This window comes from Spea bombifrons, chromosome 11 (assembly GCF_027358695.1).
Source record: "Spea bombifrons isolate aSpeBom1 chromosome 11, aSpeBom1.2.pri, whole genome shotgun sequence".
Taxonomy (NCBI): domain Eukaryota; kingdom Metazoa; phylum Chordata; class Amphibia; order Anura; family Pelobatidae; genus Spea; species Spea bombifrons.
Genome location: NC_071097.1, coordinates 29,477,909 through 29,503,688, shown reverse-complemented (window position 1 = coordinate 29,503,688; position 25,780 = coordinate 29,477,909). Strand labels below are relative to the sequence as shown.

The following is a 25,780-nucleotide window of genomic DNA, read 5'->3' as shown; positions in this document are numbered from 1 at the left end:
ATTGCCTTAAGTGTTGGAGACAAGCAAGAGGCCATAAATTCTGATGCAACAATTAAGATGAAAATGGAGGACAGCTTTACGTTCGCCACACAGCATGGAAAGAAATCACGACGAGTGTACGTGCCATAAACCATCACTCATCATACGGATTCATCAGAGGGATTCATAATCCATAATGAAGCACATGGATTACCGGCAGCACCTCATCTGAAATCATTCTCCGACAACCACTGCAGACGCGGAGGTTTTACTTATCACGTCTACATAGGCTTAACCTTATCTTGAGATGAGGCATATCGTATGCCTCGGTACTTGTACTGTGGGAAACCAGAGTGGTCTGGTGTAAGCTTTGTTAAAGCTGAGGTGGGATATGATAAAATGAAGAAAGATCGGGAAACAGGTGTTTTAACTACAAATATGTTATACATATATGTTTAGGATTTCTCCAAATTGCAAAACAAATGCTTTAAAATCTACGCCATGAAATGTCTTCCCATGGATCTAGGTTTATTCTGTCCGCCATAAAATTAAAAACAAACTGTTCCAACTTAACAGAAGGCAAACTATATATGAAAATCTAAACATCTTTGGGAACAGTGAAAGTCACAATTACCCATCATAAAGGAGAGAAATAAAACAGAGAGCGATTGTACTCATTGGTGAAACTTTAGCGTACAGAACAATCGTTCGACAAATCAAAGAGAAAACCCTCCAAGAATATAATGGTGCTAGTCCTGCTCATGTGATGAAATATAACCCAATGGCTGCGGGTTACGCAGAACAAACCCCTCGGCTTCAAACTAACCTATAAATCATGCAACTGGAAGAGCAGTCAGCGTCAAACGCAGTCACGAAAAAATTACCCAGAGATGGAAGTTTCTGAAACACACACTGCAACTTCCCACTGAAGTTTTAACATGTGGCTGCTCACACGTATAAATCTAATTACGTTTTTTCCACTGCATTGAAGGATTTAAAATCTTCTCACTAATACTACCTCCCATACACAGCTGTAGTTAAAGTGATCCAGTAATCTGGTTTGATGTATGAGACTGTAGAGGAGAAACATATTACATAGCACTGTTGTAAGGAAATCTATAGGTTTATATAGGCTGGATGCACTCACCGCATGGTAACCTGTATTGCAGCAGCTCAAGTGTCTCTGATTCGGTGATGTCACGGAGTAAGTCAAAAGGTACTCTCTCTCCTGTGTCATTTATTCATGCGCATACAATTATAGTATATATAATTATATTTTACTCATGCTGTGGACCACTGTGCATGCCTGAGACATGAAACGGATAAGCCTACCCTCACTTTAGATAAATCCCCATCACCTGTATCTTTCTGAAAAATACACATCCTTAGAAAAACTGTTATGTGAGATAAAACCTTCATTGAATCCAGCACTGAAACCCATCTATTGTGATGGTATAGCTATCCAAATCATTCATTTCCCAAGATGTCTCACAACTGTGATGTTTGCTTTGAAAACCCCTAAATCAGCGCAGGAAGGAAGAAGTAACAGCCTTTCCCGTGTCTTGTGTTTATTTATTTGAAGACTACATATATACTTCTCTAGAAACAGAGAGCACTTTGACCCTGAGGTTCCTCTCTTTAGAACTTATCTTTACGTTAGTAGGGGGGGGCTGATAATTTGGAATGTGAAATTTACTCTTAGCTAAGTGAAGTTATTCGATGACCGCTTCCTTCTATATATGAATAGTAAATGCCCCTCAAAAATCACACAGATCAAATAAGATAATCATTCAAAAATCGTTAATGACTATATACACATACAAAATAAATAAAAAAGTAAAAACTTCCTCAATAGAACAGCCTAAGGAATATTAAGGAGCAGAATATAATCTGTTTATTTGCATTGCTGTATGTCCCCTCATTTCTGCCTGTTGTCCATAGAAGAAGCCTTCAAGGAACGCAGCCAGCTATTGCCAAGTTTGCTCCCAGTAACACTCCAAGGATACTCTCTGCCGAGAGCCTAAAGCAGATTGTTAGACACGCTGAGAATATTTCCCCTTAGCAATACGCCGTGTTCAAGAAATAAGCACAGAGTAAATAAGCTAGAATCTAGAAAAATGTTTACAAAAACTCTAAATTTACCATGATCGAATGTGGCTGAATTATTCAAAATAATGCTCAAAAATAAACCTGATTGTCAGAAAAGAATCACCATGGAGAAGCCCCCCCCCAAAAAAAAACAACTTACCTTGATTGCTAAATGTTTAATTCTGTGCTAATGTATAGTCAATAAAAACCTATGAAGCACATTTTATAAAATGTGGCCACGTAGTTTAAATATTGTGTTGAAATATTTCAGGGGTCATAAAAATAATGTATTTTCTTTTAATGTCTTTACATTCACCAAAAATCTAATCATGCTAACAGCACAAGATGGTCTGCATGTTTTCCCAAAATAAGAGACTTTGTTTCCTCAACTGGAAGGGCTTATATAAAATGTTTTATCTTCCTTGTGAGATTAAAAGTATTGCTCGTGACCTTGAAGTTGAATTGCAGGAAGAAAATGACAAAACATGGAACTTGTAGTTGCCTCTGGAAACAACAAATTATGAAGAATTGATTGCATAGATCTGAACTGCCAGTGGACGTTGTAACCAGTCATTGGTCTGATATATAGGCGGTGGTCGTGGTTGTTGGCCTAGGACTCCTCCATCGGGGTGCACACATGATCTAAATCGGAGGCTTTCATGGCTTATCTAGGTTGGAAAAGTATCCTTCCACTTTTACGCCTCTGCGCTCTTATCTTTCAAGCTGTTACGCCATAATGGAAATAGCTGCCACTGTCACCGAGGGCCCAATTATTAGTAATTGGCAGCTCAGGAACCTGTCCATCTGTTCAACTACCAGATCATTGAAGGCAATTCCATTTTCTAATAGAATAGTGACTGTTACAAAAATCCTTTAAACTGACAACAGAAAGACGGGCTCGTGAAGATTTCTGCATGGGTGGATCTATCTGGAACGCACAGAGATCATGTATGACATGTCACTGGACAAAGCATGTGAAATAATATTTCTGTGTTTCATGTTTTGTGAGGGAAACAGAGGGAATATCGGTGATGCTCCAAGCAAAAGGTTCACTTTAGATTCAGAAAACTGGAGTCTAAACCCTCCCTAGGACTCAGCTTTCAAAAGTTTCCTATGATTTAGATTGGAGACTTAGCCTCTAAAAGTGTGGATGCTCTAAAGCGGCTCTCCAGCAATCTTGCCCAACTCCACCTGCCTTGTGCTGACCCACACATAGAGAATGGCTTGTGGGGTTGAATTTAATTAATCAGTTGTTAAAGTCATGTTAACAGCTGATTAATTAAATAACCATAGAGAAGGTTCTCCTGTGCTCCCAATTTACTGCCGATACATTCGCAGACTGCGGTGTGGCTCGCGGGTTACACATGAAAAGGACAAACCCTCACAGTTCTCTCAGTCATAAGGACAGAATGAGAAAAGTGCTGACTAAATTAAAGGCTGATTGCTCACTGTGACATGCTGTAACAATGTCTGCGGAAATGTAACAAATAATCTAGCCTAAAGTGTGACCGCAAAGCAGTAAATGTCACGCTGTCCTTCCAGCTAATCTGCTACCATACCAGGGAACGGGAGCCAAGACAGTGCAAAGCACTGACCTCGTACACACCATCCGTACCACAAAAAAAAGACGAATAAAAAGTCTGATGCGCTTAATCTGCTAATTATCAGATTGAATATTCAGTAATAGTAATTAGGCAGCTGTCAGCAGGACCTTTCAGGTAGCGTGAATTCTGAAGAGTTCAATGTTAAACCCAGGGGGAATGTGTTAGTTGAGGAGTCGTGTCAATGACCTCCCAACGTGTTTAAGATTTATTTTCAGAATTTTTATGCAAACACAGTATTTATACAATCTGTCCATGTGAAGCCCACACTGCAGGAAGACGTGATATGTGGGTGCAATGAGCTGCCAATAACTGATTGGCCAAATTTGCTAATCACGGAGATCACATGACCAGGAACATTACTATCTTATGGAATTGTCTTGAATTATAGGCAGCATGATCCATCCCACCCTGACCCAAAATCATGACATAACAGCAAGCTGCATTTGTAACACACTGGTTATTATAATCCAGGGATGGTCTGGGCTTATGAAATACACTGAACCGTAAGGGTAAAAAACTATGGATCTTGTGGTGCTTCTTAGTAGTTCACAGTATTTGAGAAGCAGCACAAGACCCGCTTTTCAAGCATTTATTTCTGATATTGCTAGCTCACAAAGGCAAATCTTTTTAAAAGACTCACATCGTTAACTGGATGTTCTTTAATCTTTGTCAATAACTGCAAAGATCATTGCCAAACAGTACTCCGAGTAAAAGCTTCGCTACAAATTACACGAGAAAAAAAGACCTTGCAACTGAGAAGAAAAAAAAATACGGATAATTTTGGCCTTACCTGTTCCTCTGATAATTGTGAGATGTGATTCACAGCTGCATAGGATTCTATCTTGGGATTAAAGTGGTTTATAATGGCCCTGGAAAAAGCAAAAGAAACATAGCAATTTATATAAAGACACATCCCTATCTTCTCGGTTGGAGATTATGGGTATCTGTTCTTTAAACTATTTCTATCCCCATGAAGAAATCAACACTAAATATATAGGGCTGGATGCCCTGGAGAGGATTACCAACCCCGTCCAGAAAACTAATTGGATTTACAGAGTAAGCCATGGCAAAAAGTATCCGTGAAATGTAGTTATAAGAAAGGTTCATCAGTTAAATGTTTGATGGTTCTCTTGACGCCAGGTCTGTTGCTCACGAGGCAGGAGAGATTTATTTATACGCATCTTAAAGAGAAAAGGTATACTGGTTCAAAACCTACGATAAAAAGCAAAACTTCTAAGGGACCGCAATTCGGCTTTTTGTATGAAACAAAGTGGATTTTAAAATGTAAAGTTTAAAAAAAAGAAAAGAGCAATGAAAAATGTCTCCCACAAATTACGAGAAGGCACCGGTTTGCTAATCAGCCTGAACTTAATTAAAATATAGGAATCAATATTAAGTGCTGTGCAAACATCTATCATGATCTATAATGTACATCATGTAAATACTATCTGGATTAAATGGTTTGTAACCGAGAGCTGGTGACCAAATAGTTTTCTGACCTAAAATAATGTGGTTTGGGTGATACACGAAACGAGCTGGTTAATTACAGGTTACTAGAGTGAATCTTTGGACTGGATAACCACGATTTTTTATGGTTATTTTTTCAGAAGGACATGTTCAAAAAGGGGCATGACTCCACGCTTAAATATTTGACTCATCATTTCTTCTACACGTTCGAACACTGATCACACACACAGTGGGTGAAGACTCATGCTTCCCAGAATTGCAGCAAGATAAAGCCCTGGTATATTTAACATTCAATAAAGCAAATCTGCCAACGTGGGGCACGAAGACAGACGAGGTTCTAAAACAGAATACACTGCGATGCCGATGAAGGTTGTTTATAAAGGCCAGAAAATGAATTAATGGCGTTTTCCCTTTGAGGTGTTGTTAGGATACTGGCACGTACGCTGATGTCATGCCTGCTCCAACTCCAAACAATCTGTCAAGTCTGGAAATGTAAACATTTATTCTCAGAGTTGCCATGTGCCTTGTAAATCTCCAAAAGGGAAGGCAACCCAAAAAGGTTGGCAGACTGATTAAAGCCTCTGCACTGAATGCTGATGAACCTTTTCATGCTGCTGACACATTTTAAGGAGATTGAGGTTTGATAGATCCGTAGCTCCCAGCGCGCTATTGAGTCAAGAAGTTGTCACGTTTAACCATCGCCCCAAAAGCGTCTTCTGTCCATGCCAATAATTCGATATAGAACATATAGGCAACGTTCAAATCGGAGCCCCAGGGCGACCAAGTGGCAGGCAAGTTTAACGTTGACAAATGCAAAGTTACGCATTTTGGAGAACAAATATAAATTATACCATAAACTGGGTTGTGTTAGGGATATCATTAAATGAAAAGGACTTTAGAATAACTGTACACAATAAACGTATCAACAGTGCTGCAGGCGCCAGTAAGATATTGCAACGTATAACGAGGAAAATATTTTGCCTTTGTATAAGTCAACGGTAAGACCCCTGGATATGCAGAGCAAGTTTGGCCATTTGTTCTTAAAAACAGACATTATGAAGCTTTAAAAAGTGCAGAGGTGGGCTACGAAGTCAATAAGACACCTTAGTTATGAAGACAGGCTAGAATAGCTGAATTTATTAACATTAGAAAAAAGGTGCGAGGCGGGGATATATTATTACACAAATATACACAGGGATAATACCAGCCGCTCTCTGATTCGTTCATTAATAGGATCGTGCAAAGGACAAGTGGTCATCCACTCAGACTCCAAGAAAATAATTTTAAATTTCAGCAACAAACAGGGATCTTTACAGTAAGAACAATAAAGACACAGAATCCACTACCCACAAAAACTGTGCTATCTAATGAAATGGATGCCTTTAAATATGGGCAAAAAAGACTGGCAGAGATGGAATTCCCTAATTGTAACTTCAGTATTTTATTTTTGAAGCACTAATTAAATAAAAGTAAATTTTTATTGTATGGTTATAGTAATGAAATAGGAAATAATCCTCTTCCCGTATATACCGGTAACCCCAACAATTCCTCTCATGATTTCAAACTCAAGAAGAAGAAAAAAAAACATAATTCCCAATGGACTAGTATGTTTCTGTGATGTATGTGTTTGCTATGATCTGTATATATATATATATATATATATATATATATATATATGCAGTCATTAAATTTTTAATGTAATTTGTTCTCTAAATAGCAGGGGTCCTATATTTACAAAAGCGCTCCACATTGAAAACTTTAAAATGTTGCAAACACACAACTCCAAAATTAATATACCGGTATATGGAGAGGGTATCATGTCAGCCAAGCTTTGGCTTGAAAAACATGTTGACGGCCTGTACATTTGGGGCAAGCCTGATTTTTTTTTACTATCCTGGAATATCTCGAGCTGTTAGTGCGCCAATTCTCATGTGAGTAACCATATTTTCATGTCGGAGCGTCTACTCTTAAATGAGAACATATAATGAACTGCAATTTCTCTAATGTACTATGATTCAGATGTTCCTTTTGATGTCCAAGTACTCAGAATGGACAAGAGTCCTTGAAAATATGACAGAATTAATAAAACTTAGTATTTTTATATAAAAAAGATGAGTCACGGGTGGAATTTTTTTTATGACAGCCTATAAAATGAATCACATTTTCAACTTCTATAAACTTTTTTAAACTATAAAAGTCGAATTAACCTCACAGTCTGATTGTAATTAAGAAGTGGAGGTATATTTTTTGAAACCCAGTGTTTTGTTGTAATTCTATAGGGGCTGTAGCGAGTGGCATAATTAATAAATACAGATTCACCGAGTGATTTGTATAAAGTAATTGATCTTTCTGACGGCAGTCATATTATCTACACCCCCCCCCCCCCGTTCTCTTTCATTAACCTGTAACTAAAACTCTCTGGTTTGTGACATAATGGTTTGGTCAAAAAATAACAATGCAATCGCAGAATAGGAGAAATGTAAAGAAAACGGTAATCTAAGCATATGCACGATGTATGTTATAGGATAATAAGGCCACGCTGCCTATGGACAATATACAAAAACAGCTAAGTGTTTGATAGCAATGGGAACCGTTTACTAAAGAGGGGGAAGAGCTGGATATTTCAATTGAGCTTCCTCTAGGAGAAGCTTTTATCAGAAATATATTAGGACAAGCCACCATTTTAGAACATGTGATGCAGCAGCAAGATAGCCGCTTCCACATACAGCATAATGGATGTGGTATTATTTAGAATAAACGACTGGTCGCATCAATAAAAAATAAAATGAGAAGATTGTTTCTTTAGCACCAGAAGGAGATGGAAAAGTAACTCCACTGTCAATGTCATAAGTCCAATTTCTTTCTGCAAACACTTAAGTTTCTTTTGTTACTTTCTTAGCAGAAGCGAGCCACATCTTGCATTCACGAAGAATGACTGAACTATCTTTCATTATCGGCAGATTGCAATAGTCTGACTTGGAGTGACGGCGTGCCAAAGGTCATTAATGGAAGGACACGGCTCAGTGAACAACTTAATTGAGTGATTTTGCCACCTGACGGGATTTACAAATCAGTACTGTCAACTACCTAATGGAAACCCAAGCTGCGTAGACCGGTTTCTGTGGTCCAGTTCAGGAGATTCTCCTACGTTAAAGTGCCTGTTTTCATACGAATGCATTAAAGGAGCAGACATGTCATTTTTCTTTTTGACAGGATTACTCATGTGCGCAGTGTCCCTCTGCCCTGTTTAGTCTGATGGATATCCAGCGGACCAGCATGTAATCGAGTCAGCCACAGTATACAAGTGCGCAGTATAAATGTCCGTTACTAGCCGGATTAAATCAAAAGGCATATTAGAGGCTGCAAGGAACCAGCCAACGAACGTGGGGGGAAATAAATACCCAGCGTGTTTTTAAAATATTAAGCATGGAACTTGTTTCTTAGTAAGTAGTGGAGCCAATGGTTCCACCCGTGGATCTGTCAAATGGATAACCTTTGATATGTGGAAAAAACAGAATTTCCATTGTGTGAGAGAGAAAGATTGGGGCTGGCCACACAAAGGAGTCCCTTCTAAAGTCAGTGGGAAGAGGGGATCAAGTGGGCAAAGATAGGGTAAGTCAGTCTTAGGGTAGCATTAACACATCACTGTGAAACGCCATCTTCTTATACACTTTCTATCAAATATTAGAGAAAAATCACGCTTGTAAAGCGTAGAAGATACAACAAAATACAAACAGTTGAGTAAAAAGTTGCTGTAGAGCAGCATGTCCGCATTTAAGAAACCTTACCGTCCGTATTGTACATTAAAAATCTATGTTTAAAACCCAAGTGGTTCCCCATTTCACAGCATCACAGATGAAGAAAAAAACCTCTCAGACACAACAGGATTGAGAATCACCTCCTTCATAAATTATTCCTTTTTTTATGTGAATTCGGCTACACTGCATTTACACTTGGGTCATAGTGGTTTACGCCACAGTTCATGCATTATCCCCTGGCTGGTATTAAGAGAGATTCGATCAATAAAAGATGAATGATCATTTACTGAGATACCAAGAACCATTTGTCTGCAATATCGACTTTCCATTAGATGCTGGAGCAAAAGTAATATTTATTGCATTAGGTTGTACAGGGGAAATGATAAATTTAGGCTTCACAATAAGCAATCAATGTCCAGGAACGGCTCACGTTAAAGTTTGGTCGAGAAGAGATCAGGGTTTAAACAGATGTATGTGACATGGCATAATATGGCGACACGTTCTTCACACTCTAATGATTTTAATGTTCATGAATAGCCACTGCACCCTGGTTCCGACTTTGTATCAGAACAAGTCTGCCTACGGGGTCAACTAAGATTTTTACAGCTTGCGTCAAAATATTTTCTTTCCTGGCTGCAATGAAGATCAGGTTAGCTCACAAACATCTGCTTGGCTCATTAATCCCCTACATTACCTCCTGTGCCTTTATATTTTAAATCAGAATTCATTACCTCCTTTGGTGTCGGCATAGTGTGCGTTAAGCCCGCGCATTTTAAAACCTCCGGGGTTACTGGGGGTTTTCTGTAGCTTGTGCTCAAGTCAAGGTGACTGAGAAGCAACACACATTGACACATACTGAGCACCACAGAACGCAGAAATATAACATAGAAGAGAGTACCAAAGTATAGGTTCCCCCACCTGACGTTGACCAAAGCATGCGTGACCTTGCTGGCTGGCTCCTTCCACTGGCCTGCATTGGTAGAAAGCCGAAGTACTGAAAGAAAGTGAAATGAAATAGTTAGCGGCTAATGCTTACTGGACAGGTAACGAAAGGAGGGTTTGTGAACCGTGCGAAACAGTGCAAAACTACATCATTAAGGGTGATATTCTGATACGTGATAGTCGAACATTATACGACAATATATCGCAGGCCTACATTAAATAAGAAACCTATGCTATGTTGGTAAACGAAGGCACCTTTGTTTTGAGCTGATTACATAACGCATCCTCTGCCAAAGGGGAGATCATTTTTTTTTTTTCGGGTTGAAAATCTACCTTAATCTAAAGCGGATTTCAACTCACAGGTTTCACTATATATTCGAAGTGGTCTTTTTATTGATCTATATAGCACCACCATACCCCACAGTGCATCATATAACATCTCCCTACTTCAAACCAATAGCTCTATATTTTTACACGAGAACTATCACAAAAATTATCAGAAACTAACAAGTTTCACAATAGACATCAAGTAAATGGCCACCTCTAAAAATAAATTCGGCTTCAACAAAACAAAATTACTTTTTTGTTTTTCGTTTTTCTACAAAAGAAGATTTTTCTTTTGCTAATATGTTCTTTCTGTCTAGGGCCTCCTCGACAGTTTGCCTTCGTTATCTGATGCCTTTGATCTTGAGGTGCCGTATGTGAGAGAACAGCCAAGTGGGTTCCTCACATCTTCATGAATATGCAAAGCAACTCCAATGTGGCGGCTGAGAGTGCAGGCGACGGGGTTGCATTGATAGATCACCACTCAAAATGACAAAACCTTGTGAGATCATAGCCACCGAACAGGGCATGATAGAACAAATGGAATAAACAAAAACCTGAATGCGAGAACGTTCTGAATAATATTAGAAAGCTATAAATAGTAGTTTGAGGCAGCTTTGCCCATTTTCTCAGGGATCAGTGAAGCAACGCCATGATCTGCTGCGACTCGTGTTTCAGACCTTGGGGTTGGGAGGCTACGCACCTGCCCCATATTACCACCGGCCTGTTTGATCTCTGCCTCCCCTTGTATTCACCCATCTTGCACTCATTACGAGCACACATGTGGGTATATAATTACCAAGTACCTCCAGCCTCTATTGATGGGTCATCGCTTTATGGCTTCTTGTGCACTCAGCTTTTGGTGCCTGTTGTCTGTTTATTCCTCGACTGGTTTCTGACCCCAGTCTGGGCCTTGCTACCACCTTCCATGTATGACGCTGGTTTGTATTGTGACGACATACTGTCTTCTTGGTGCCATTGCGTCCGGTTACAAGGCTGTCAAAGTTCAAATGCCCAGCCGCCCTGTACAGGGTCACGTGAGCCCTACAGGACCTGCACATACGGCCTGATATGGCATCCTGACAAGCAAACTAAGTTACTTTCCCTGCTCTCTATAGTTTAGTAAAATAAGTTGTTTGCCTGTTCTCCCAGCAGAAGTCCCTCAATAGCAATCACATACTCCTTAGGCCACAGTGCATACGTACATGCATTCTCCCTCTGCCCCCCTAAAACCCGGCAGTGACCCATGCACGCCATTGACAAGAACCTGTGCCCTGCATCCACCAGTGGCTTATATATGGATATAAACTGTAAAAACACTCTGCCTTTCTCCTGGTGTTAAAATAACTTTTAAAAAATACATTACAACTTCGATAAAAAGCCCGCCATTGTTAAACGATCCGTATAAAACTATGTATGCTGTATGATTTCGAACATTCTTACCCATTGAGTAAAGGTTATCGAATATCTGGTGCATACGGATGATTTCATAATACAGCTCATCATAGCTGCTTGGAGTAGGAAGGAAGGTGTCTCCATACGTAATGAACATATTAAACAAATTGACTACCTACAGAAAGAACAAAAACAAATAAGTTAAGACCTCACTAAAAAAGGAAGCCGTGTTATAGATCCTGACGAGTCTACAACAATTGCGAGCTTTTTAACATTCTCCATTCCCTTCCCTAAATAAGTGCCACAACGGCAAGTAATCAGTGACATACATTCATTTTATTTCTTCATTCAGTACTATTAGAGAATCATTTTCTCCATTTTTTTCTACATCATATAGGTGATAATACATTAAACAGCCTTCCTGTTAATAGCTGCCTTAATGAAGGACTCAGGTATATCTTTGACAGAGCAGCGTAAATTAAGGGACCTACAGCAAGAAACGAACAAAAAAAACACTGACTAATGACCAACAAGACATGATCACCAAACCCAATGCCTCCCAGGAGCGTTAATTACCAAAGCAATCACTGTGCTATTACCCATCTATCATCAGGCATTGTTTGGAAACACAGCCTTGATACTTACCATAAGAATCAAGGTAAAAATGTTGTGTTTTGCTAGTAGAACAGTCTCATTAGACATGAGAAACTTCAAGAGATTTATCAGCGCTGAAATAAAACATATACATTAATCAATTTACACACACAAAAGATCAAATATTTGCAAAAGCCGTAGCATGGCAGTATAGAACACGGAACGTGAAGGTATTCTAGAAGCAAATACATTCTAAATATATGACTCCTGTGTTTGGATGTTCTGGCTTTCATTTGAAGGGGTTTTGTTTGAAGGTTTCTAAAGAGAATCGACAAATTGATTCCAGAACAATGAAACCCAGAGCAGGGGCCCCCGTGACCTTTTGATTATTTTTGGGCTTTGTTTATAAAACACCTACAGATTCGGCAGGGCTCCTAACAAGGGGCTGAACAGAATTACAACATATTGAATGAAATAGAGAGAAGGTACAGACACTGCTGATCTCTAGAGCTAGAGGAAAATGGGCTGGGTACAGAAGGGGGTAAATGGTTGTTATAATGGGGCCCAGTCATAGATCCAATAGCAATTAGAAAGCAACTCAAACTCATTTGGAGACACAATGACATCACTTCCTTTGCATGGACTGTTGGGAAGTGGCAAATCTTTAATTTTATCCTTCATTTATGAAAAGAAAGAGGGGGAAATCAGGGCCAGATATGGGGTTTCATGAGCTTCATTTTAAGTTAGTACTTCTAGCTTCAGAAGGAAATGTAGACTGTATGGTCAGGGCTGGGGCCTTAGTTGGTCCCCATTTTTTAGCCCCTCCACTACTGCACTATTTTTTGCTTTGTGCCCATTACATAATCACTTTTCTGTGGTTTTGAATTTATTTTGGAACTGGGATAACAGATTGACTGGACCCCCAGTTTGTATGGACGGCTGCTATCTCCCTTTGATGACTTCAGATGTTCCCCTCTTTGAAGGATTGCCAAGGAGATCCATCCTTCCTACTGGCTTATTGGCTGGTGAAGGAAGGGATCCTATATCTAGGGGTTTGATTCCAAAAGAGGTAGGGACTAATCTACTGTGGTTCTTCTTCAGAGACTTTTTGCAACTCTGGGACCATCTCACAATCTGCACACAGAAGTAACGCATCTTGGGCTCCAATAAACCATCATCATTTTACAGACTTCAACCTACAAATAGATTGCCTAAACCATACTAAACATGTATTTTCAATAACCAAAACCAGGAGCAGAGTTTAAGCCACTGCTAAAATTAGTTATGCATAGTTTATCAATGGAGGAATCAACATAATTATTATGTTTTCCAAAACATGCACTGAAAGAGATTCTTAGGGCCCGGAACCTGCTGCTTTGGATAAAGATAATTTTGGCCGTACAGCTCTTTTGTAAAGTGTTAAAATAAATATTCATTAAAAAAGTCTAAGTTAAAGAATATTCTTAAATGACATGAGAAAACAAAAAAGAAATCATAGAGGATGATATAAAATATATTTCATACTACACAACAATATTCTTGTTGACAACCAATAGGAAAATAAATATAATACACAATATTTGTATTATAAGTAATTTTGGAAATTACAGAATATACTCATTTCAGTTATAACTGCAAACATGCATAAACTAATGAATTCTGTTTTTATCTGCATACAGTAAACGGTCGTTGTTGTCCCATAATTCAAAATGTATATTATTGACAAGAGCCTAATTGGAAATAATGAAGATTTAATTCCATCTGGGAACCTCATAGACAAACTAATTGGCTAAAATTCATCTTGTCATTGACTAGTGTATTTGGTATTGGCTGAAGCAACTTGGATGACTGATTGAAAAATAAACATGGGACAGAAACAGATGAAGCAGGCTCATTACTGCTGTTGAATATTACTCAAAATCGACAGACAGAAAATGAATAGTAATGACAGCCTCCAGAGAAGAGTGTTGGATCCATATATAATCACACTGGTATTAGTTATGGATGCCCTACACGTAGCTTAGATAAAGTCATATAAAAAGTGCGTGCGTGCGTGCATGCGTATGTGTGTGTGTGTATATATATTAAGGGTTAAGGCAGTGCTGGAAAATAATGGTGGCCATACAAAATATAGACACTTTGGGCCCAATTTGGATATTTCCACTTAGGGGTGTACTCACTTTTGTCGCCAAGGTTTAGACATTAATGGCTGTGTGTTGAGGGGACAGTAAAGTTACACTGTTATACAGGCTGTACACTAACTACTTTACATTGTAGCAGAGTGTCATTTATTCAGTTTTGTCACATGAAAAGATATAATAAAATATTTACAAAAATGTGAGGGGTGTACTCCGTTTTGTGAGATACTGTATATCTGCATTAAAATTATCAGACAGGCTCTCACATTACTCTATCATGTCCAACACAATTGGATCTACACTCCAACACAAAAATTCCTATAAAAAAAATAAATGAACGCATACATTTGCATGTGGCAAGATGCACTGGAGGCCATGCAAACTGGACTGTGATATGTTCTTTACTGGAGTTAATGGGACATGCATTTCAGCATACTTGATGGTAAAATTTTTTTAAAGGGACATGCGAATGTTCATGGCTGCGGGGGGGGGGAGAAGAAATTAAACTGGCTGTTACATGACAAGCTGAGGCTCTGAGCAACAAAAGAAACAGAAGCCTTCTGAAAATAAACTGGTTCTGGTACAAGAACATCTTTCTAAATATTCTGTCCCTTTAAACACAGGACACCTACATACTCATTATTCAGGATATCTTCTGAACGACTATTTTCTATATTTTTATATAATAGGTTTAAATGCTTTTGCTGAAGCCCTATTAATCCTGTACAAGGGGTCCGGTGCCAGCGCATGAGGAAGACGATGCTGAATTGGATCTACGGACACCAACAACTTCTAGTTTTCCTGCTCTTCTACTACCTACTTAGGGCCTGGATCCTCCTCTCTGGCAGCCGGTGGACATCTGTGCAATGCGCGCAGACAACCTCCACTGCCGCCCAGCACTTCCACTGGGGCTTTTATGATGAAAAAATAATCAGCCAACTAATCAATTATTAAAATAAATGTTAGTTGCAGAACCTACTGGACATTGTAAAGTATTACTCACCGGACCAAAGTTCTCGCCAAGTGTAATGAAGTCTCACTCTGCACTTCTTCTGATAACACAAAAGCTTGTGGATTATTTGAATACAGCGTCTGGAAAAAACAATGATAAAAACTTGAATGGAAGAAAAAGTGCTCTCTAGTTCAAATTAACCAGACTGGCGGGTATAAAAGAATCGTGTCCTTCCTAACAGACTTCACCGTTTGGTCTCAGCACCTTAGAAGCCGTTGTGCCCCACGATTATTGAGCATTTCCAGCAGAGTAGATGGAACAGCAATTTTAAACCAGTTAATATTTTGTGTCTTGACATTACTTGTAAAGTATTGGAAAATAAACAGAATAGACAAATTACCATTATTTCAGATTAAGGTTCACTTTCCACGCAATATTTCAATACATTTGTTTTTGGACACAGACACTTATGCAGAATTATTTAGTGAATGCAATTTTCATCCATTAAAATAACATGAAATTGATCAGGAATACATCACGTCGTCATTAATGTTGTAAATGACTATTTTAGCTGGAATCGGCCAATTTTTTATGGAAAATCTTTATAGGTGTACAGAGGCCTTTATCACTCCCATCACTCCTGTGCTCCAATGGCCCTTTATCACTCCCATCACCTCTGTGTTCCAATGGCCCTTTATCACTCTCATCACTCCTGTGTTCCACTGGCCCTTTATCACTCCCATCACTCCTGTGTTCCAATGACACGTTAAAACGGCTAAGTAACCCCAAACATTTGAACGTTCATGTATGAAAATCCCCAAACACTCACCTCCAGGGCTTGCTGAATTCACAGGCATAAGATTCAAAGGGATTCATCCAAATGCATGAATAGATGCAGATATATGCTTACTGGTAAAGGGGTATTTGTTTATTTCCCTAAGAAAGGGCATCTTTCTGTGTCTGGAACATTACTGACACAGACACACAAGTCTCCATCTAACTATTGTTTGTCACTGCTTCCCCCGAAACTAAAGAGATACCGATTAATTGAACGGATAATGGGGAGTCCAGGCATACAGTTATAGACGTACAGTATCAGAATACATAATATCGCCACTTCTCCTTTTTAAATACTGTCCTAAAGGACATGGTCTCCGTTTACTGAGAATTATGTGGATTCCTGGCTCACGGCATAATTTATAAAGCTCAAACAGACTTAATCGTTATTGCTGATATATGTGCTGTACTTTTTACCTCGACCCGTGAAAGCAGCACAGAAGACATTTGGAAAGAGACGTGTCATTCTTTGGGATGAAGACAGATGGAGGGTGCGTGAAGGTTCTACTCTTAGGTTACAATCATTAGTGTTAATAATTCATCCTGCTTATTACAGTCACCTCACACACTTACATGTGTTACAGAATATGCATTAGAATAGAATTGGAAAGAAAACTAAACCCCTCTTCAAACCATTACCGGCTCCTAGGTGTCAAACCTGAAATATTTCTGAATATGAACTTCTGACGATTAAAAAAATAACATAATACATATATATATATATATATATATATATTCTATTCCCTATGGTAAGTACATATATATATATATATATATATATATATATATATATCACCATATATATATATATATATATATATTCACCATAAAAAACCTGTACAGTGAGGGTATAACGAAGGCTTCTCTGAGCTCGTAAAACTGGGGAGAACTCGGCTGTGTCTCAAGTTGGGGGAGTTTGGTTTGAGCGGAGATTCCAATGCCGGTCACAAACATGGATAGTGTTATGTAGAATTACCCAAAAAGAATAATAGTTGTATTTGCAATGGCTTGATAAGTTTCAGAAGTGGTTTATTGGGCTACGCTTTCCAGAAAGATTAGCCCATTACAATATGAATTCAAATGTATATGTTATTTAAACACTTCGTGAAATCTCTACCATATATTAGAACGTGAACTAACTACAGCTTCAAAGTATCAAGGGGCACGAGGATCAGGGACTTTTATAAATGTAGGAATAGGCTTCTGCAATCAGAGGCATGTCGCATAAGTGGAACAGAATTGGTAGAGGTTAAACACAATGAGGGAACGTAAGCATGCATGGGACGGGCATTATAAACAGACATCTATCCATTCAAAACAGTTTTACCTTTAGATCTATCTCTACATCCATTTGTGATGAATTATTGCTCTTTAAAGAGGAACGCCCAGCACATTTTTAATACAAGTATCACATTTCCAAACTAATTTATTGCTATTTTTAAAATGGTTCTAGTTTTTAGATAATATTTGCGTATTTGTCATGTGTATATCTGTTAGCTCTGTTATGTGAGCCTAATCGACTAAACAAACACACTGACTCACTATCACACTGACTATGGTAAACAGCAGAATGGCTCGGTTTTAATCACCCCGCAGGAATCTATGATTACTGCCAGTCTATGGAGGAACAGACGTCATTAACATAAAGAATCAGCTCAGTGTGGTGGTTGAGCAGGGAAAGTCGCTCAAAATGTCACATGGCTAACGACAATGGCCCCTCCAGGTCTGCAGATAAAGGGAGTTTATTGGACCATGGGACTTCGCCTTTAATTTCCATTTACTGCGCAAATCTTCTGGTTCCTGCACCCCCAATGTCAAGTAATCCACACACGAGCGCCTTCCATCTGTTACACACTCCACGCAATAGTGCCTGCCGTACGCGGAGCATTATATGCTGCCATCTGTCACTGCTACATATTGATGCTATATGATCATTTTTACTGGTCAATAAGTCTAATAACCAGTAAACTAGAATTGTTGGAGAATTAAAGAGACGTGCGCGCGCACACACTACCACTAAATGTTCGGAGTCATGGAAAACAAGGAAATCACTAGCTATAACAATCACAAAAGAGTTTTCTAACAACCAATTAGGTTGGACCAATTGGATCAGCCAACGCAACGTGGAACACAGGAGTGATGGGAGTGATAAAGGACCTCTGAAGCCTATGAAGATCTTCCATTAAAAATCAGCCGTTTCCAGCTATAATAGGACATTTCTAAGTGAGCCCAAATGTTTGAAAGGTAGTGTGTGTATAAGGCAAATAAATATGTGAGGGAGAGGCAGCAAAATATAAAAATAATCAAACTATTGAATTCACTCAACGATTACACGGGACGCTTATTACACATGTGTGATGCTTTCAGCCAGATGCATCTCCCTGCGCATGATGCACTCGCCTGCAGTCAGCTCCAGCGCTGGCTCTTCTGAACGCTGTGTGGAGGAGTGCGCATGTGACTGCGCATGTGCAAAGTCTTCTCGTTTTCATTGGGAACTGCTACTGCTACTGATTGGCTGAATAAGCTGTTAACCAGTGACAGGCATATTCTTCCACTGATTTCATTGGAAGTCATTTACCACCACTGATTCGCAGCTTAAGCAGCCAATCAGCAGCAAGAAAGTTCAGATCACTGACGAAGTAGTATCATTTTGGAAGAATGCATATTAATTAACTCTTAGATTGCTTTAATGAGCGTTGCTTTATAGTAGGGGTGTCAGCGACATTAAAGTGTTTTCTGCTGTAGCGCACGTCCCATATTTACATTACGTATATACTGTGTTGACCTTTACCACTTCTCCTGGGAGTTTGTACCACCGTTCTAGGACATTGTTGTTAGAACGAATGTCCTTCTGTTACATCGTAGCCTCTGACCCCGTGGTGTTCTATTACGGCATGTTCCGAACACCTCTTCTTCTTTAAAACAAACTTCCCTCTTGTGCTTTGTTAAATCCCTTCATATATCATCCTTAATCAATTGCTGGCAGAGCTCTTGTAATATATCTGAAAGCGCAGCCACCTCTAGCCCCCTGACCACTGACTCCAATATGAGTTTTCACTGCAACTTTGTATTACTTACATGTAGAGATCCATAGGAAACTCCTTCATCATATGAGTCACAATGAATTCCACCATCAAATCTAGAAAAGCAATTAAGTGCTTGTTAGTTTGTGAAGAGAAGCCTTATATTTATGACAGGGATATATCAGTATGGCATGCGGTAATGAACAAAGGGGCACGGGCTGTACTTTTTCATTTTTATTCTTGCCTCGTAGTTATATATATGACCCGTGCTCTGCTTTTTTTTATTTTAAAATGTAAGACAATCTCAGAAAAGCATTAGAGTCATAAACTCCCAGCTTCCATCCAACAGAGGAGGTGAATGATCTCCATGGAAACTGAAGCAGCTAAAAATAACGGGAGTCTATATCAAGCCTACCTGTGTTTCTGTGAATGAACCATTCATTGCCCAATACAGAGACACAGCACGAGAAGCCATTGTGCCCACCGTGATTGCCTGTTCCCTACTGACGGCAATTCATCAGACCCTGCTGTAATCTTCTTCTTCAGAAGCACATAACCTTTCCAGATCGTCGTTGCAAGCACCAGAAGGATATATAGGAAGCTGTTCCGAATACTTATTTATAGACAATGCTCCTTGGCACGTCTGCCTCAGCTTGCTCGGCTATTTTCACTTTCACTAAAACCCCGAGTGAAATGAATGAGCGGTCCCTCTGTAATAACGGAATTTAGTTTTATGCATATGCCGATGTGCTGTGAACCTCCAACATGACAGCACGGCACCATCCACCATGCTTTGTGTCTCTGGGCTGAGCTGAAATTGAATGATGGAGCCCAGGAGAGCATTTTTCAGAGTTGGAAACCCATTGACACAAGGAGAACGAGCAGAAATGAGGCACCCGAGGGGTTACATCCAGCAGAGAAGCTCTTAAGAACCAGCAAGCCCAGTGAAAATCCAGAAACAAGACAGGGTACTGAGATTGGAAAAATGCAGCATATCATGGGAAATAATCCGTGAAATAGCTAGAGGCAAATACATCTTTAAAATATATATTTATGAATATAAATATATGATAAAATAGTAAAGCATTAATATTTATATATTTACTCGGCAAAAGGCTATCCATTTATATGGCTCCAGACTGTGTATATGATCTATATACCGTATTTCCTCGATTATAAGACAAGGTTTTTTTCAGAGCAAATGCTCTGAAAAATACCCCTTGTCTTATATAGAGGTCTGATTACAAGACCAAGATCCAGAACCCCTGCAGCGCTGCAGGGGACCCGGATCCTCCTCTCCACAGACAACCTCCGCCGCTGCCGGCACTTCCTCTTGGGCTTCTATGACTGAGAGGCGGCATCACATGACCTTCCGGTGCTCCACCATAGAAGCCCCGGCGGAAGTGCCGGCAGCAGCGAAGGTTGTCTGTGCGCATCCCTGCTGCATCGCACAGACCTCCACCGGCTGCCCCACTAGACACCAGGGAGTCTGAAGCATGGGTCACAAGTAAATGGATGCACTGAATTCAACTTACTTACCCAGTACGGCACACACCAGGGGGCGGCATGGGATGCTTTTTTCAGCTGGTTTTTTCCTGTGCCTCATGGGCTGGAAAGGATTATGATTACAGAAAAAAACACAATGATTTAAAAGCAAAAACAGAGAAGAGATGTCTAAAAGTGTCATACTGAACATCCCTAATCACTCGCTAACACTTGACTAGAGAAAGGCAATTTTCTGTTATAATGGAGAGATAAAGCTGCAAGAAACAGTCTCTTTAGGTCAAAGTTTTTATTAATATTATATGTTGTTGCCTGAAATAACGAAACCTCTGTCATTCAAATGTGACTCTAAAATCCTTATTTCTTATAAAGAAAAGGATTTTTTGGTTACTTCTTGCCTGCTTCCAAGGGAAAAAAAAGTCGTGAGTAGTTCTGAAGAATGTCAGGACCTCAGGATAATACTATTGTAGAAATATAATTAAACCTAGAATAGCCGACCCACCACTTGGCTGATGGCTACTTGACCAAAGAGTGTCTCTCCAATTTAAATAACATCCTTGTATAGTAACCGTAGGAATAGGACACGGTCCCAGAACTCAAGGAGCTCTGTGAGCTACAAGGAGGTCAACAGTGGAGTAGATTATGCCTGAAGAAGATCCTGGAATAGTCTTGAAGGCTTACAATATAATGCAATTCAGTTAGCCTATAAAGGTTATCATCTTTACTAAATTTGCTCATTTTCTTTCGACGACACGATTGGATACACTTCTATCGCAGTCAGAAGGTTGAGCACAAATATTTATCGGTCCTGCATATGAGCATCTTCTCTACAAACAACACTCACCATTCTGTGAAGGTTTACGCGGAAATTCATGTTGTCATCGTGTAAGAACGCGTTGGCATATTGGTCCTGTGTACAAACACACAGAGCAGACGCGCTTTACTGGCTGATCGCTAAACAGACAACATTCTGTGATAGCATGTGCTACTTTCTGACAGACGCTTCGGAGTTACTGGGCAGCTGTCATCCGGAATGAAACATTTTGCGGCCTCTAATCTCACAGATTTACGCCGAGCGTCTCATTATACCCGTATACACACTGGACAGATTCTAAATCATGAATGCTTCAGAATAGCTACGGCTTTCAAGACAATTACATGTATAAAAAGGAAATAAGATTTTTTTATTTCCACCCCGCAGAAAATACTGAAAATATATCAATTAGTCAGTGATTCCCTCAAGCCCCAATTCTTCAATAAATATATGATATATATATATAAAAACCAATTTATTACTTAAATTACAGGGGTATGGAAGACATTATGTGACATTTTCAAGTAAAAAATAAAACCTCTAGCTTTAACAGACTGATTGGATATCCCTTGCATTAATCCAGATGAAGATACACAAAATCCCATTTTTAATTTACATTTTTGGGACATTTTCTCGTGGTTCTAGGGACAGTCAGAGTAATGGCTGTATCAACAACATTTAATGAGGAACCGTCGCCACGTTTTTAGCTAAACTCAATTAACTAAAACAACCTTTAACGCGTGTTGGGTTTTTTGGCAATGACTAATTGTTTTTTGAGATTTTTAGACTGAAAGTCAACCTCAAGGACGTGGGGAAGAAGGGCTGGCTTTATCCACTCGACTTCTGCTCTGAGGTTTTCTCCCTTCATGCTTATGCTTTGAGCAGGAGTTAGGATTGGTAATGCATGTTGCTCTAAGGTTTAAACCCCAATAAGGAAAAGTTACCATTGTTGGGTACTCAATAAATGTAAATAAAAAAATGTTAACATACGTCATATTCCAATAACCGGCGCTTCATTGTGTTATCAAAAGCTTTAAAAAAACATATAACCTGTGCTGCTTCCCCTTTAAACGATTTAGAGACGATCGTTTAAAGGGGAAGCATATTTTACGATTTAGGTAAAATATATATTTTGGGGACTGAGCTGATTCTTTGTGGCAATGCTGCTTGTCCAATGAAATCCGTCCCTCACCATACGTAAAGTCATTTTCTTTGTTGATTAAAACTAAGCCATTCTATTTTACCGCAAGGCAATACGATAAATTAGACTAGATAACAGAAAATATACATTTTGTAACTGTTTATTAGTTAAAAATAAATAAATAAATAAATGGTGGAATAAGTAGATTAAATGCCATATGATCCAATGCAGGTACCAGAGAAAGGTCCCAATGAACTGCTGCTGGACCAGTGGCCGATATATCCATAACATACACGTTTCTGGTATAAATTCCTGAAACGCAGTGTTATCCTGGCAGTCTGCCATTACCCATGGCATCTATTTAGAAAGATTTACAAGACTAATTAGCTCGGAAAGACTGCCATCTTACATTGGCTTTCTTCAGCTCATTAGCTTCCAAAATTTAAGAGCCTTAATCAGCAGACATGTTTTGGGCTTCTGTCAACAAGTAATACACCTGTTTTATTAACCCTTTCAGTGGTAGATGGGAATGTGCAGGGCAAAGCGTTACTCACTCCCGCAGGTACTCAATAAAGCCCCCGATTTTGGCAATTACCTCTGCTATGCAGGTGAGAATGATGAGACAGAGTTTACCGCTGTTCAGTCTGTGTTCATCTGCAATAAGAGAAAACAGTGTATAATCAGCAAAAACAGAAACATTCTTGTGCTGCGTTAACACAAATGTGATACAGTCTTAAATAATGTTTTTTAAAGCAGCCAAAAGGATACGGGAGACCACGGCTAATACCCCAGCTTCAGACATCCTATTAGAAAACTCTCGAAATTTGAATGAACTCAGTTAAATTAATCCACCATAACTGAAGCTGTTCCTTTTAAAAATGGTGTTTTTCAGTGAATAGAATTTCTGTACCATTACAGCCCCTTCTCTTCTCTAATTTAGCGGAGGGGATGTTGCTGGGAAACCTAAGGATCCCTCAGGAAACAGGTTTCATTATCATTTCTGCTTTCAAGGAGAGGAGGTGTTGTCGGGGGTACCTTTGGGGTCATCCACGGCTCTGTGACGGGGTCAGTAGACCTGGCCAGAACAGTGCTGAGAATAGAATAAAGTCTTTCTCTGTGCATTTAATCCCTCAAAGGATACAGAAGGAGTGAACAGGTCATCCAGGCACCAGAGAATCAATGGATTCACGAAGAGTTAATAAAATCTACAACAATTTGTAGCGGTAGAAATAGGAAGTAAAACTGATAATAAAAAAACCATTGTTTAAAGGGTATGGTAATATGAGGAAAACAAGTAACAAGTATTTACTACTCAACAATTACCTTCATTTGATGCACGACTCTCAAAAAAGGAAACATACTAACATCCAAATATACAATTCACACCATTAAGGATTTTAATCCTTAAAAATACCAGCTTCAACTCCCAGCACCCACAGTCAGTTGGCAGAGAGCGGCATCCCACCTAAACATGGCATGGGACCTCCAGCTGTGTTATTAAGCATTCACAAGCATAGTGCGAAGAATAGATTAGTTAGTATGATGGGGGAGGTCATCGGCGGATGTCTTGGGCTGAAGTTAACAACAGCTCCACATCTACCTATCAGCTACCAACTGACAATATTTATAATATTTCTCATGGGAGCAGTTTTTGTTCCTATAGCATTAGGTGAGGTAACGTGCTCATTTAAAATATGTAACAAATAATAATAAAAAAGAACACCGGAGACACTTTGCACAGTTCACCTGTTACTTTTTCCTTTCTTTGCATGACATGTCAAAGGAAGCACAAAACAAGGAAGCTATGCCTAGTCCTACACAAAGAACGCTGCGTGGGTACCTGGATACAACAGCTGTTCTACACAATAGCAAACCTGACAGGTACGTGGAGCCGTACGCCTGAGTTCAGAGACATACACGGAACTCCTACCTTTTGTATCTTGCATAACAATGGAGCTGTATTTCAAGAACGTAATGAGCAGATTACTGGTCTGTACATCCGCATCCAGGGGCAGCTCTGTAGGGCTCATTACTGTAACAAGGAGCATAAAACACACTTCAGAATCAAATCACATCAAAATACTTACTAAGCACCCATATATAAAGGTTTAAGGATAGTCAGAAGTTTGTTATTAGTCTGCTGCTTTTAAAAAATCATGCAGAGGACTGAATGGGATTTATGGTTCTCAATGCCCTGCGAAAAAATATGTTAAAGCAAAAAAAAAAAAAAAAAAAAACATGCAAGGGGGTTTGGGAACTCTATTTTTACAATGAACTGTTAAAAGCACAATAATTACCAAAATAAACCATGCATTCACTAATAGTAAGGGGATGATTATCTTATTCCCATAAAATAATGCACTGTCTAAAGCGAAAGTCCCAATTATATAGCAATATAGAAAACCAAGCAGGATTATTAACATTGTCGCCTCTAATCTGCAACTGGTCTCAACCACATGTACATTATTTTCCAAAGAACAAAAAAGAAAAGGCACAGGATACTTTACTGCGTAGGATTAAACCGTTAATGCAAGATTTAAACAACAAAAAATGCTCAAAAGGAAAGTAATTAAACAAACAAAAGATGCGCCAATAGTAATTGTAATAGTACCATCCAACGAAGGAGGAGTCGTCCCCAGAGGGGTAGTTGGCGTCGTGGGGACTGGACTGGTGGGCACCGTTACTAATCCCATCTCAGGATGACTCTAAATAATGAAAGAATTTCCAATACATTATTACATCCTTCCATACAGATTATAAGACAAAGGTGTACAAAGCATGAACTGGAGGCCCAGAGCGCACATTAGCTGCCCCTGCGTTTAACTCAAACGGCAACATCAGTTAAACTCCTTTATACCAACAGAGGTTTTGGTTTGCTTCAAGTAAACAAATGTAGCTGTCGGTTACGTCCTGAAGGTTTATATATGCATATATATCACTGCTATGGATGTTGTACGTTAAATAGTGACGCATCAGCTGGGAATCCGGGGACTTCGGCAATTCAGTCATATCATACATTTGCATAAAATAGAATGTCTTCTGTAACGGTAAATCAATAACCTGTTCAATTGTATGACTGCTTTGAATGATACGGATCATGCAAGCCCAGTATTTTCAGCATAACTATACGGATCAGCATTTACCTTTGTGTTTGTATATACAAACTGACAAAATATATTCAACTACAAAAACAGAGAGCATGCAGAGACCTCAAGATATTG

The 25,780-nt window shown here is 39.2% G+C and overlaps 1 protein-coding gene across 3 annotated transcripts in view; it reads right to left on the bottom strand.

Annotated features, from left to right (window-relative positions):
- Positions 1 to 25,780, bottom strand: part of ARMH3 (armadillo like helical domain containing 3) — a 53,141-nt gene that overhangs the window by 5,196 nt on the left and 22,165 nt on the right. For all 3 annotated transcript variants that reach the window (XM_053450078.1, XM_053450076.1, XM_053450075.1), the window contains exons 15-25: positions 25,171 to 25,264; positions 24,490 to 24,591; positions 23,155 to 23,213; positions 21,449 to 21,514; positions 20,641 to 20,710; positions 19,157 to 19,217; positions 15,293 to 15,381; positions 12,203 to 12,285; positions 11,606 to 11,732; positions 9,815 to 9,890; positions 4,462 to 4,540 (exon numbers count right to left, since the gene is read on the bottom strand). In XM_053450078.1, the coding sequence (XP_053306053.1) occupies positions 4,462 to 4,540; positions 9,815 to 9,890; positions 11,606 to 11,732; positions 12,203 to 12,285; positions 15,293 to 15,381; positions 19,157 to 19,217; positions 20,641 to 20,710; positions 21,449 to 21,514; positions 23,155 to 23,213; positions 24,490 to 24,591; positions 25,171 to 25,264 (906 nt within the window). The remainder of the gene's footprint in view (positions 1 to 4,461; positions 4,541 to 9,814; positions 9,891 to 11,605; positions 11,733 to 12,202; positions 12,286 to 15,292; positions 15,382 to 19,156; positions 19,218 to 20,640; positions 20,711 to 21,448; positions 21,515 to 23,154; positions 23,214 to 24,489; positions 24,592 to 25,170; positions 25,265 to 25,780) is intronic.